We start from the raw sequence: 12,366 nt of genomic DNA, 5'->3' as shown, positions 1-12,366 counted from the left end.
GTGACATAATTGGCAGTTCCCTCAATCCCTGTCTGAGTCTTCAACTGAGCATACTGGAAGGAAGGGACGGGGGTGTCGGGGAGGGTATCAGCTGGGAACTCCCTTCCTCCCTTCCTTCCTTCCTTCCTTCCTTCCTTCCTTCCTTCCTTCCTTCCTTCCTTCCTTCCTTCCTTCCTTCCTTCCTTCCCTCCCTCTCCCTTCCTTCCTTCCTTCCTTCCTTCCTTCCTTCCTTCCTTCCTTCCTTCCTTCCTTCCTTCCTTCCTTCCTTCCTTCCTTCCTTCCTTCCTTCCTTCCTTCCTTCTCTCTTTTCTTCCCTCCCTCCCTTCTCTCATTGTGTTTGTTTCAGGGTCTAGGGCTGCCGTTGAAGCCAGTCTGAACGTGGGGCAAAGCAGGGGGCTTCACTGATGCAGCAGGAAGGGGTGCTAAGGAGGCTGGCAAGGTCCAAGGCAGGTGACCTCCCACAGAGAAGGGAAGTCTGGCTTGCAGGCTGCTGGCCTTTGAGGGAGGAGAAGTGGGGCCACCTTCCCAGGGCTTAGAAGAGTGGGCCAGGCAGAGCTTCAGGACCGCGGCTGAGGCAGCCTCCCTGCTGAGCAGTCATTGCACTTCTGGTCCTTCCCCCTGCCTGGCACTGTCAGGCGGGCAGCTCTCAGAATCCCTGGCCAATGCACTTGGCAAAGCAGGTCTGATCGTCCGTCCGGGGGGGCAGGCGGGCACTTCCGGCATGTGTAACACCCACACAACGTGTCAGCGATGTGGAAAGGCCCGCTGGTTGAATTTCTGCCTGTCCCGTCCATGTGCAGGAGGCCCTCTGAAGCAAAGCTCAGTTGTGCTGGCCTTTGATGGCAGGCTTTGGGGGAACCCAGGTCCTGTTTCTGGTGGGATCGATGGCTGGGGTTTTTTTCTTGATTTACTGCCTATCCCGAGCCCTGGAAGACCCTTTGTCAGTCTTTTTGCACGTGCAAAGGAGTTCTGTACAGTTTCGTGGTGAATCCGTTACTGCGATTTTAGATTTTCCCCCATTTGTTGTCTTCCTCTCCGCCAGGAACGAGAAAGGAAGCCGTAGGTTCTTGGCAGATTCTGGCCCAGATGGAGCGCTTACATTAAATGTGCCTCTTGCAGGCAGGCAGCCTTCTCGTGCGCCCCCCACCTCTTAAGCAGCTCCCTCTTACTCATTTCCAGCCATTCCCTGCCTCCCCGCCTAGCATCCACCTGCCCCACAAGAAAAAATCTAAGCCGGGGGATTCTTTGTTTTGCACAGACATGCAGGCTTGCGGGGTGAACTGGGCTGATCATGAAGGGAGTTGGGCCTCCCCTCCATGCCAGCCTGGCTCCTCAACCGGCTGCCCGAACCAGAAGGAGCAGCAGCCTCAGTGCGGAAGAGGCAGAGGCTCTCTGCATCCCCTGAGAAGTCTGGGGAGGAGTCCCCAGCGGAGGATGGCGCAGGGAGCAGGGCAGGAACGGTTTGGCTGCTGCGGGATATAACTTATGTGGGACAAAGTCAGAGGCCAGGTAAGGTGGCTCCCCGCAAGGTCTTCCTGGCCTAGGGCCCCTGCCTGCCTTTGCTGAAATTGAGCCACCTCCCTTGCTGCGAAGAGGAGGTCGTGGGCGTGCCCGGGGACAAGGCCTCCCCTGCCAATGTTCACCCACCTCTTTTCTTTGCCTGGGGAGCAGAGAGCGGCTCCTGTAAGTCCGGCAGGACCCCCCTGCCAGCCTGGGGTCGCTCTGTTCCTTGTGGCTGAGATGTCCCCTTTCCTCTCTTAGGTGGTCGGCCTTCTGCTGCCAAATCAGACCCTGGCGTCCACCATCTTCTGGCAGGTAAGGATTTTGCGCCCACCATTGCCTGGAGGGAAAGCACCAGACCTCTCCGTGTTTTGGGCTTTGTTTTATTTAATCATTTAAGATCACTTTGCTGGGGCTGCTGGGGGGGGACCTCTTTTACCTTCACTAGCAGGCGCTTCCCCAGGTGGTCAGAATGTGTTTTTTTTCGCGTGCATAATGGCTGCCCTTCTGGGGCCCATCTTCCGGGGTTTCTGCTGTGAGAGCAGGCTTGTTTTGGAGAGCAGAGCTTTCCAGAAAAAAGAGTCAGGGGCTTTTAAGAACGTCTCACAGAGTAGCCAGCACAGCGATGGGCAAACTGTGCTCACCCTTTCCTTTTCCTTTTCCTTTTCCTTTTCCTTTTCCTTTTCCTTTTCCTTTTCCTTTTCCTTTCCCTTTCCCTTTCCCTTTCCCTTTCCCTTTCCCTTTCCCTTTCCCTTTCCCTTTCCCTTTCCCTTTTCCTTTCCTTCTGTCCATCCACCTTCCCTGAGTGCCAGATATGGCCCAGCATTTGGGGCCATGCTTTCCACGGAGCCCGGAGCTGCAGAGAGCCTGCCTTCCGCTTCCCTCGTCCCACGGGGGCGGTCTTGGCCTGCCTGGATCCGATCCTTCCTCTCTGGGTCCCTCATCCATTCTGCAGGGGTTCCCTCCACCCCCCATCAGGCCTTCCCATGCCAGAGAACTGAGGGGAGGTGGGCTGCTGCTGCTGCCCCTCCCCAGTCCTCCTGCTGCCCTCTCAGTCAGCCAAGCCTGGGAGCTGGGCCAGCTCTTGTCACAGGCAGACTGAGGGCCCCACAACTGGAAAGGGGCCCCGTCTCTAGGGGCAGCCTTTCCACCTCCACCCCATCTGCTGAAATGCTCACCCGGCTGTTCTGGAACAGACATGCAGACCGAAGGAGGTCTTTGTTTCCCAGATGCCGATAAGCCACGGGGCTAGACAAATTAAGGATGTTTGCGGTCGTTCTGTCTTTTATGGTTGCGGGGATGTGCCTGAAAGGTGTGGCCGTGTCTGGTGGGCCCACAGAATCCAGAGCCGGGGAACGGAAGAATCCGCAGGGCTGCTCTGGCCCTCTTAGGAAGGGCAGAAGCTGAAAGGATCACATGAATCAAGCCCTGAATTTCTGAACTGTGTGTGTGTGTGAGAGAGAGAGACATTTCTTTCCAGTCGGCAGGCACTGAGTTACCCTGGTGCGGGACGTGGTTGAACTCGGGGGTCTGGCATTCAGGCCCATGCAAAGACAGTTCACTCAAGGAAAATCCACGCGCCTGTCTCATTTCGCTTCCCGCAAAAGGTCTGGAAAGCTGTGCCACTGGGGGCTCTGCCTCCACGTTCCCAGGACTGCCTTTCTCCTCTGGCTTGGCACATGGCTTTGCCCACCTTTCTCGCCGCTTGCCTTCCTTCCCGCCTTGCATTTCCTGCTCCTTCCCTCCCTCTTCTCTGACTCTCTCTCTCTCTCTCTCTCTCTTCCTTGCCTTCTTCTCTGCTCTCAGCAAAGCCTCCTTTCCCAGGTTCTGCCCGGCAGCTGGAGAGGAACAGAGCAGCCGCTGCACGGCCACTTTTAGTAGGAGGTCATGTCAGGGTCCAGCGGAGGTAAGCGCCCCAGCGCAGCTCAGCTCAGCTCAGCGCCAGCCAGCTGGGGAGAGCAGTGGCCAGTGCCAGGCTGCTCAGGGACACGCACACATTCCCCCTGCCCCCATATCAGGGCCGTCCACAGCTGGAACAGCAGGCACCAGCCTTTCCCTGGAAAACTCCCAAGGAAGGAGGAAGAGAGCAGAGCTGGAGCGTGCCCATCCCCGCTTCCAATGCCAGTCGTGGGAGGGAGGCGGGCTGGTCCCTGGGACTTGGGGCCCCAGAGGAGGAGGGGTCGGCGGCCTGGAGGAGGCCACTGAATCGTCTCTCCCTTTGCAGACAGAGCATGAACCGAGTTGGAGACAGGCCCCGGAGAGCCCACGGAGGCTGGCACTGTCCCCCCTGCCCAGGCCCCTGCAAGGCAGCCTGGGTAATTCAGTGGTAGAGCTCCCGCTTTGCAGGAAGAGGCCTCGCCAGGTCAGGCCCTTATGTCCAGGTAGGCCTAGGGGAGCCCCCAAGGATTGGGCTCCTTGGACTGGGCAACGGAGGGGTCCGGGAGAGCGGGCTCAGCCCTAGCTCAGTGGCAGGACACCTCCTCCCCGCAGAAGCTCCCCACTCAGTCGCCAGTCCCCATCTGCCGCTGGTGGGGAGCTTGCAACAGCCATGTGGACAAAGCGGTGCCCTGGGGTGGAGGCAGGGGGCCCACCCCAGAGTTTGCCACCTCCTTGCCCCCTTTGGAGCAGCGCAGATCAAAGTAAGCAGCAGAACCAACTCTCCAAGCTCAGAATCAAAGCCTTCCCAAAGCTGGTTTTGCACTGGGGGCTTTCTCCTCAGGGCCAAGCTAAGGAGGTGGCCTCCTTCCAGTTCAGCTGGACTCCTGGGGCTTCCCAGCCGTAGCCTGGACAGCTTTTGCCATCCCTTCTGTTTGACAGTCTAGGCCATGGCCCTGGTTTCCTGGAGGCCTCCCATCTGGCTACGAACCACCACCCCCACTGCAACCAGGCCCCAGTTAGATCTGGAAAAGCAGGGAGGCAAGAGGATCGTCCGTCGTGCGTGCGTGTGTGCGTGAGTGGCCAGAGAGAGAGAATGGTGACGCTTGGGCCTTTAGTGCCTCTCTGTAGGGCCTGTTCACTCACAGACACGAAACAGCATTGCCTGGACTGGATAACAAAACACTTTCCTTGCTGGCGGGAGGCATAATTGGAATGGCTGCTTTCCGGCATGTTCGCTCTGCTCTTCTTTTGCAGCAATTCTGCTACCGGGGCCCGTCAGTCGCGTGCACTCACACTCTCTCGCACGCTGCCTTTTAACCAGCGGTTTGTCCCTGTTTCTTTTCTCTTGTCCTTAGTGGTTGAATCAGAGCCACAATGCCTGTGTCAACTATGCAAACCGAAACGCAACAAAGGTAAGGATTGTTTTCCATAACAGGGCACAGCAGACCTTCTAGCTTGATTCCCCCGCCCCGGCTCATCCTCCTGGGATGGGTGGGAGAGCTCCAGTGGACCCGGACTGGTCAGCACACGCTGCCCCACACCTGGCTTGGCCCTGGCACTGAGTTGCAGATGCCAGCTCTTGGCGAGGGCTTCGTGCCAGGCCCCTCCTGCCAACCTCTGGGGCTCTGGCACAGCTTCTGTGCGTGCCTCCGGGAAGGTCAGCAGCCTCCTGCCACATTGTCAGCCATGCTGCCCTGGAGGTGCCAGCCTGGGACTGCCCACTCCTCCTTGAAGGGGGCCCACCGTCCAGGTGTTGGAGCTGCAACTGGTCCATAAGCCCAAAGACAGGCTTGCGAGGCAGTGGAAGTCAGCCTTCCCTGCCTGGGGCCTCCAGCTCTGCTGAGGCTCCAGCCCCAGAGCTCCCAGCTGCATGCCGAAAGGATCAGGATCTCTGGCCAGCAGTCATCTGAACAGATCCGGAACTCTGCCAACCAGCGTTGGGTCCTCTGCAACCCAGGCAGTTTGGGTTTCACCCCAGGCATGGCCCGCTGGCCCGCCTTTCGGGCATCAGGCCCCCTGAATCTTTTGGGGTGGGCTCATTTTCATCCTGTGGGGGAAATGGGGTGAGCCCTCTGGGGGGCCTTCAGAACTCCTGCACAGTTGAAGCCCAGCAGAAAAATATTCACATTTCAGTGCTGGGGAATGGGGGGCGTTATTAAAGGTGAGGAGAGAACCGCCTGCTGCCCAGAGGCGCCGGCTCCCCTTCGCATTTTCTAGAGAAAAGACCACGCTGTGCACAGCTGGCCCATTTGGCAGGGGAGTCTCAGGGGCTGCAAACGAAGGGCAGGGGGGCTTGCTTTCCCCTACTCTGCTCCTGAGCCACGCTGGGGGGGACGGCTCCTCTCCTGCCTGAGAGGGCCCTAGCGCCTCCCCCATACCTCTGGAGGCCAGGCGCAGCATCCCAGAAGCACCCCGGTTTCCCTTCAGTCCTCCTTTAGCCACACACACACACACACACACACACAGTGTGCTGGTTTTCCTGCTTGTGATATTTTCCTTTCTTCCCCAAGCCGTCGCCGACCTCCAAGTTCATCCAGGGCTACCTGGGAGCAGTCGTCAGTGCTGTCTCGATAGCGGTGGGTAACCCTTTGTTGCTTCTTTCCCCTCTTGTACCTGGGGGGCCAAGAAGCCCCTCTTTGGCTTTGGCCCCCGGGGGCTCCCTGGTGGTGAGAAGATCTTGCCCTGAAGCCTTTGGAGTGACCGGCTCCCAAAGGGCAGGGACGGGAGCAGCCGGAGGGGCTTTAAGCAGCCCAGCATCTGCCAGGCGCGATCCCTCCGGGAGATCCCTGGGCTGCCCCGTAGCGTGTTCCTCCAGGGGTGGAGGATCCCCTGTTCTTGACCACAGAATCAGCCAATAAGTACGGCTGAATCATGGACATGGAAGAAGCGGACACTTTGAGGGAAACTGCTTAGTGTTCAGGGAAATTAAAGGTAATCAGACATGCCACGGACTTCAAGAAATCAGATTTGAATAAACTCAGAGCAAAGATAAATAGGATTTACGGTAGCAGAAGGGGGAAAGAGCAGAAGAGGCCTGGGAGCAAACCGTTAAGATAGAGGAGATTCTGGTCAAATCTGCAAGACTGGGACCGATGATCAAGGAGATGGAGGCTCCCTTTCACGGGATGAGCTCGAAATTAAAGCGAAGCACCTTTCATTCAGATTCCTTCCTGAGCAGGTGGTAGGGTGGGATTCCCTCGCCAGCTGTGTGGTTCTGTAAGCAAGCTTAGTTATTCTGGCTTCAGCCTTACCCGGTAAAGGCGGAGTCTGCCTCATTGGTTTATCTTGGGAACGTGGGCCATTTTGAAGGCAATCGCTCACAAGATCTCATGGAACTGGGCAGGTTGTCTCTCCTGTTCTGGAAAGCTTGACTGCAAACCCTTGGCTCAAACGGGCAGGTAGACCGGCCACAGAGATGCTGGAAATGAGTCTGCAGAGCTCTGGCAACAAGTAGCCCCATCTTCTGTCCCAGGGACGCGGCTCCTTCGTTAATTCCCTGCCAGGTCCTCATCTTCCCTCCTTCCCTGCCCCCACCGCCTGCCACCTGCCCTGCTCCCCCTCGCAGCGACACCATTTTCCGCCCCCCCGTCTAGGCGAAGGTGTCCCCGCGGCTTTCTCTAGCCTGGCTGCCCGCCTTGATAATTGTCTGCGAGGAGCTGCTGCAGCTGCGTTGATAGTCTGTGAATCACCCATCAGCAGTTTGTGATGGAGCAGGCAGCCACCCACCGGCCTCCGCTCTGTTGGCCACTTAACTCCGCAAGGGAACCCTGAGACCTGGCCCAGGTGAGCAGGTGCTCTGCCTCAAGCCCCAGGTCCTGCAGAAAGAAGGGGCGGCAGCCTTCTTCTCCAGCTCAGAGTCACCCACCGGGCACAAGGCCTCGCCACACCAGTAAGCCCTTCCCTCTGCCTTGGGAACGGAAGTGGTGGGGGGCTTCTGGGTCCCCTCAGCTGTTTTCCTGCCTCTCTTCTGGGAGGACCAATGGCTCTGGCCTTGCAGGAGGAGGCAAAGAAGTAGAATTAAACCGTTCCTAAGCTTAGTTCCTTGAAAGGTGTCCGACATAATGTTACATTCAGAGCAGGCTTGGTCATCGAGGCCTTGTGGGACTGTGGACATGTGGCTTATGTGAGTATTGATCTGGAGACCGTGGCGTCTGTTTAAACACGGTGCCCGTGATTCACGCTCGCTCTGGCCCATTGCATGGGCACGACTGAATCTCAGGAGGGCCCTTTCTCACTTCCTGGCTTTGGGGGGCTCCAGCGCCTTTCTAGTTTTGCTCTTGCAGCCCACCAGGTTCGGAACAGTTTCCAGGAAGGCGACGAGAGGAGGGTTTGCATTGGGTTGAGGAACATTTAGCAGAGGGAAGCTGGTGGGTGGGGGGAATTGGGAGAGAAGAAACAGGCAGCCGTGGGTGAGAGAAAGGGGGTGAGGCTCTGCTTTGTACAATTCAGAGACTGTCAGTGCTAGAGAAACGGAGCAAAGAGTAAACACCAGCTTGGAGGCTTTCCAGCCCGATTTGGTAAAAAAGGTTCCTCCCAATTTCAGGGTAGAATCCAGCCCCTTTGCTTGGACTCCTGCCCGTTGGCACAGGAGCTGGCAATCGGTTAGCAGAGGCAAAGGCCTCTGTCCCCCGGGGCAGGGCATCTCCAGGCCCTCCATTCTGCAGCTTTGCTGCCTCCCCCCACAACACAGGAGAACCCAAGGGGAAAAGGGTAATGAACCTCAGCTCCCCCCTGTTCTGATTCACCTTTGCGGCCTTGGTATCCAGATTTCCCTCCCCCCACCCCCAGTTGGTAAGAGAGAGGGGGCAATAGCTCCAACTTTATAAATATACAGATAAAAAGACCATCTTGAGTTATGACCAGAAGCATCGCTGAGTTCCAGGGCTGTGCTACTCACAGTCAAGGGACCTCCTTTTACCTTTGTGAAGAAATACCTTCCATACCAAGAGCACGTGCAGAGCGCTCAGACTTTTGCCAAAATCAGTTTTATCAATCCTGGTGTGTCCGGTCACTTCCTGGCACAGGAAGATGGGTCAGGGTTTTTCTCCTCTTATCTCCAGTGTGAACAAAATAAACATTATGTGCTGTAGGAAAATTACTAAATTAAGCTCAGGAATTTGGGGACTATGTTCCATTTGGACATTTATGTATGCATATCTTCTGTAACAGTATTTCCTTTGAGTAATTTCTCTACAGTATATAATTTGTGTTACATTTGTAACGCAAACAAATTCTTGCTTTGTTTTTCTAGCGCTGATCAGTTCTAAGTACTTCCCCTTTCTTTTGCCTCCTTTATCCTGGCAAAACTCGGAGAAGGGAGAGGAAAGGGGGTTAGGGCGAACCAAGGGTGGGCATAGCTTGGCATCGCTTTCCCTGCTCTCCCAGGGCTGGAGAGGCCCTTGACCTCCATGCAGAAAGCCAGTTAGAGCATCTCCTCCGGAGCCTCCAGAAAAGGAGTCCACCGCCCCTCTGGGTCCCTGGTTCCACGGGTCACTCTTGAGAGAGGGGCTTGGACTGACTTCATTGCCCTCTGACACCTGGTGCGGGAGGGGCTCAGCCCCCTGACCTCCCTCTGCTTGCTCTCCCTGCAGGTGGGCCTCAACGTTCTGATCCAGCGAGCAAACCAGTTTAGCCCAGCCACCCGGCTCCTGATCCAGAGATTTGTGCCATTCCCTGCTGTAGGTGAGACACGCCCCCCCCGCCCTTCCCCTGCAGGCTGGTGCTGCTGAGGTCCTGGGGCCAACACTGCTCGCGGCCTTCAGGCTGGAGGGCGGCACAGGCCAGCTGCCTGCAGAGGAAGGTCTGCAGCCTTGGGGGGCTGGGCGTCCCCCCAGGCCCCGCAGAAGGTGCTACTGGTGTGAGCAGAGGGGCGCCGCATGATCAAAGGCACTCCCTTGAAATCACATGGGGGCGTGCTGTGCTCTTGAGACCCAGCCCTGCGCGTTTGCAGGGGTCGTTAAAGGCAACCCCTGCTGGCTGCTTTTCCATGAGCTTGTGGTGCCTGGCCCTCTGGGCATCCAGACTGAGCGTCTCCCAGGCTTGTCCTCCAGGGCATGAGGACAGGCATGGAGCAGGGACAACCTGGCATGGCTGCGCCCCAGCCCTTCCCCACCCCTTTTCTGTCCAGAGAAAGGAGTCCCCATTCTCCCCTCCCCTTTGCGGACACGGGATCTGTGCGGCTCCTGGTAGCAGGGGCTGCCCCTAGGTGCAGCTGTGGGCCCCAGGGGGCCAAGGATGCCAAGATGATGGAGGGTTCTGTCCACAGAACACACACAGCCAGGTCGGGTGAAGGTTTTGCCAAAGCCCCCTTGCATCGAGCTCAGCTTGAGCCCGTTCGGCTCAATGTGGCAGTGCTTGTCATCCCAGCTCAGCCCGCTGGGGGAGTTTAAGGTCCAGGGTACTGAGAGAAACCTGAAGGGGGTGGATTCCGAGACGGGGTGACTGTTGGGCAGTGCGAAGAGTGTGCAACCCAGGCCCCTCGACTGGCCTCCATGGCCCAGGCTGGTGGAGAAGGGCCTGGCAGAAAGGGGGGCCCAAGGCAGGCTCTTGTCAGTGAAGCTTTAGGGAACAGCCTGGCCCCTGAAGGAGGGGCAGAGCCTGGCAAGAGCACATGTAGGTATTTCTCTGCCCTCCTAACTGTCTGGCAGCACCACGGAAAAGAGCAAGGGAGGGCTCTGAGCTGTGGCCCATGGCGCTTCTCCTGACACCCCAGAAGAATGGGGAGGGGAGGAGAAAGTCAGCAAGGGGGAGTGTGATGTGGGCAGAAGCCCCTGGATGACGCAGGAGGGAAGACAGTGGCAAGTGGTTCCCTGGGCTGAGAGGCACAACACCTGAGTGAGCCGTTGGGAGTCAGGTGGCATATACTTTTAATACATTATGATGGTGGGTTGTAGAGTCAGCCAGGTGCTTAGACTGGATTTGGCATCTTTATCCACCTGTCGAGTCCTTCCAAGGACCTGGGAGAGGCAGATGTTGTTGCTGTTATTATTATTATTCCCCACTGCAAAGATTTCAGTCCCTCCCTGGAGTGGAGTTGAAACAAGACTTTTCAGGATGAGTCAAACGTGGTTCCCGATCTGGGCTAAGCCCATCGGTCTCAAAGGCCAACTGAGCAGCAAGAGGGAAAAGACGACCGGTTGGGCTGGTCCTTCCATTATCATGCCAAGGCCTGAAGGGAAGGTTAAGCTGGGGTCGAAACTCATTGAGGGGACTTGTAATTAGTTTGCCCAGCTCATAATTAATCCTCTGCTTCCTGTTATTGGCTTATCCCGGCTCTGGAAAGTGTGTGTCAGGACTCTGTCCGTCCTGCTACTGCTACCGCTGCGTTTTCCGGCAGGCAAAGCATTTTGCCTCAGAGCCCTGGGCAACCTGGGCAAGGAGTGACCCCCCCCATGCATTTGTGCAAAAGTGTGCCAGCCAGAGGGGGCTCAGTGAAGGGAGGCCTCGGCCCATACCTTCGCTCTGCTGCTTCAGGAGAAGCCACGGCTTGGGCCGCGGGTGGCCCTGGGCCTCGGCTCCCTGGAGGACTGGCCTCTGTCGTACAGGCCTGAGGATGCCTGAGATGCTCTCTCCTCAGGGGAAGAAGAGACACCAAGGGGGGCGGAAGCGGCAAGGCCTGGAAGGAATGACTCTCTGAGAGCCTTGACGTTCTGGCATCAGGGTGGCTTTTGGGGAAAGGGGGTTAATGTGGGGAAAGGGGGTGACAAGGTCCCCCTGCGGGGCAGTCCAACAGCTGCAGAAGGTCCTATTAGCATGGGACTTGGAGGGGGCTTAGCCAGGCTGTCACATCATTCCCTGTCTCCCCAGTAAATGCAATTTCACCCAGGACCAGGCGGGGGGGGGGGATTCAGAGCATGGGTTTTTCAGCTCCTCCTCTCCTTCCTCCACAGCAAGCGCCAACATTTGCAACGTGGTCCTGATGAGGCACACAGAACTGGAAGAAGGGATTGACGTCCTGGACGGGGAGGGGAACGTGGTTGGATCTTCCAGGATCGCTGCCAGACATGTATGTGCCTGCCTGGGGCTCCAGGCTTGCTGCTTTCGGCTGGGCTGTGGGGGAAGGAGAGTCCCACCAGGGTCAGGCACCGCCACGTGGTGGGCATGCAGAGGCCAGACCGCCTTGGGCCAAAAGAGTTCCTATTGCGCTGCCATCTTGCTGCTAGCCCTCGAGGCTTTACAAAGCGGCCCCTTCCTCTTTGCAGGCTGGCTGGGTCTTTGCCACTCAGGGAGCGAGGGAAGGATACCCACCACTTTGGCCTCCCTGTGAATTCCTCCCACGGGCAGGCAGGAGGAAGCCTGCGCCTGGCTGTGGCAGCGCCTTCCGGTGGCCCGTGTGTTTGGGGGACTCCTAAACTCTGCAAGCAGGGGGGAATGGGCGAAGGCCCTTGGGCACTTCTGGGGTTCCCTCCGCAGTTGCCCTATGAGAGGGAAGGGTCAGGGTGCCCGATCGTGGGGTGGCAGACAGGCAGGCAGGGAGGTTTTTTAACTCCCCCTGACTGGCATTCGTTAGCAATTGCCAGCCATGCCTGTAGGAAGATGCTCCAGATGTTTTCTGACTCCCACTAACACCTGTCTGGGTCTCCCCGCCCCCTTCAGCCCTGCCATCTGCCCCCATCTGCACAGTACTCTGGTTCTTTCTTTCTCTGAGCAGCTCTTTGCCAAGATAACTGACACAAAGCCCCACTCAACGTGTTGTGTAACTGATAGGTGTGGCTGCGTCGTCACTGTATTTCACACCATCCAAAAGAGAACATGGTTCCGGCTGGCAGAGCGTGCCTGGGAAGAGGGCTGGCCCCTACCATCATCCTTTTGGAAGTTAAACCATCCAGTGCAGGGTCAGGCCTGCCCCCCCCACGGCCCCTTGTTCAAAACTGGCTGCTTAAGCTGCTTTTCATTTTGAACTGACCGGCCCGCAAGATCTGAGCCCTGCAGTCCCATTTTGCACCATAGTTGCTGCCCCTGGCTCCTCCTGCTCCTGCCTCTGCTGGC

At 57.5% G+C, this 12,366-nt stretch overlaps 1 protein-coding gene across 1 annotated transcript in view; it reads left to right on the top strand.

Moving 5' to 3' along the window:
• The window catches only part of SFXN5 (sideroflexin 5), an 83,165-nt gene that overhangs the window by 39,758 nt on the left and 31,041 nt on the right, over positions 1-12,366 (top strand). Inside the window, exons 7-11 of the mRNA XM_088128783.1 lie at positions 1,762-1,815; positions 4,734-4,790; positions 5,889-5,954; positions 8,970-9,060; positions 11,268-11,383. Coding sequence (XP_087984909.1) covers positions 1,762-1,815; positions 4,734-4,790; positions 5,889-5,954; positions 8,970-9,060; positions 11,268-11,383 — 384 coding nt within the window. The remainder of the gene's footprint in view (positions 1-1,761; positions 1,816-4,733; positions 4,791-5,888; positions 5,955-8,969; positions 9,061-11,267; positions 11,384-12,366) is intronic.

Source organism: Python bivittatus, unplaced genomic scaffold (genome assembly GCF_059951505.1).
Source record: "Python bivittatus isolate LINGU-HERP-01145 unplaced genomic scaffold, Pbiv_v1 ctg000740_np1212, whole genome shotgun sequence".
NCBI classification, from domain to species: Eukaryota; Metazoa; Chordata; class Lepidosauria; order Squamata; family Pythonidae; genus Python; species Python bivittatus.
The sequence above is the reverse complement of the archived record's forward strand: the minus strand, read 5'-3'. Positions and strand labels throughout refer to the sequence as shown.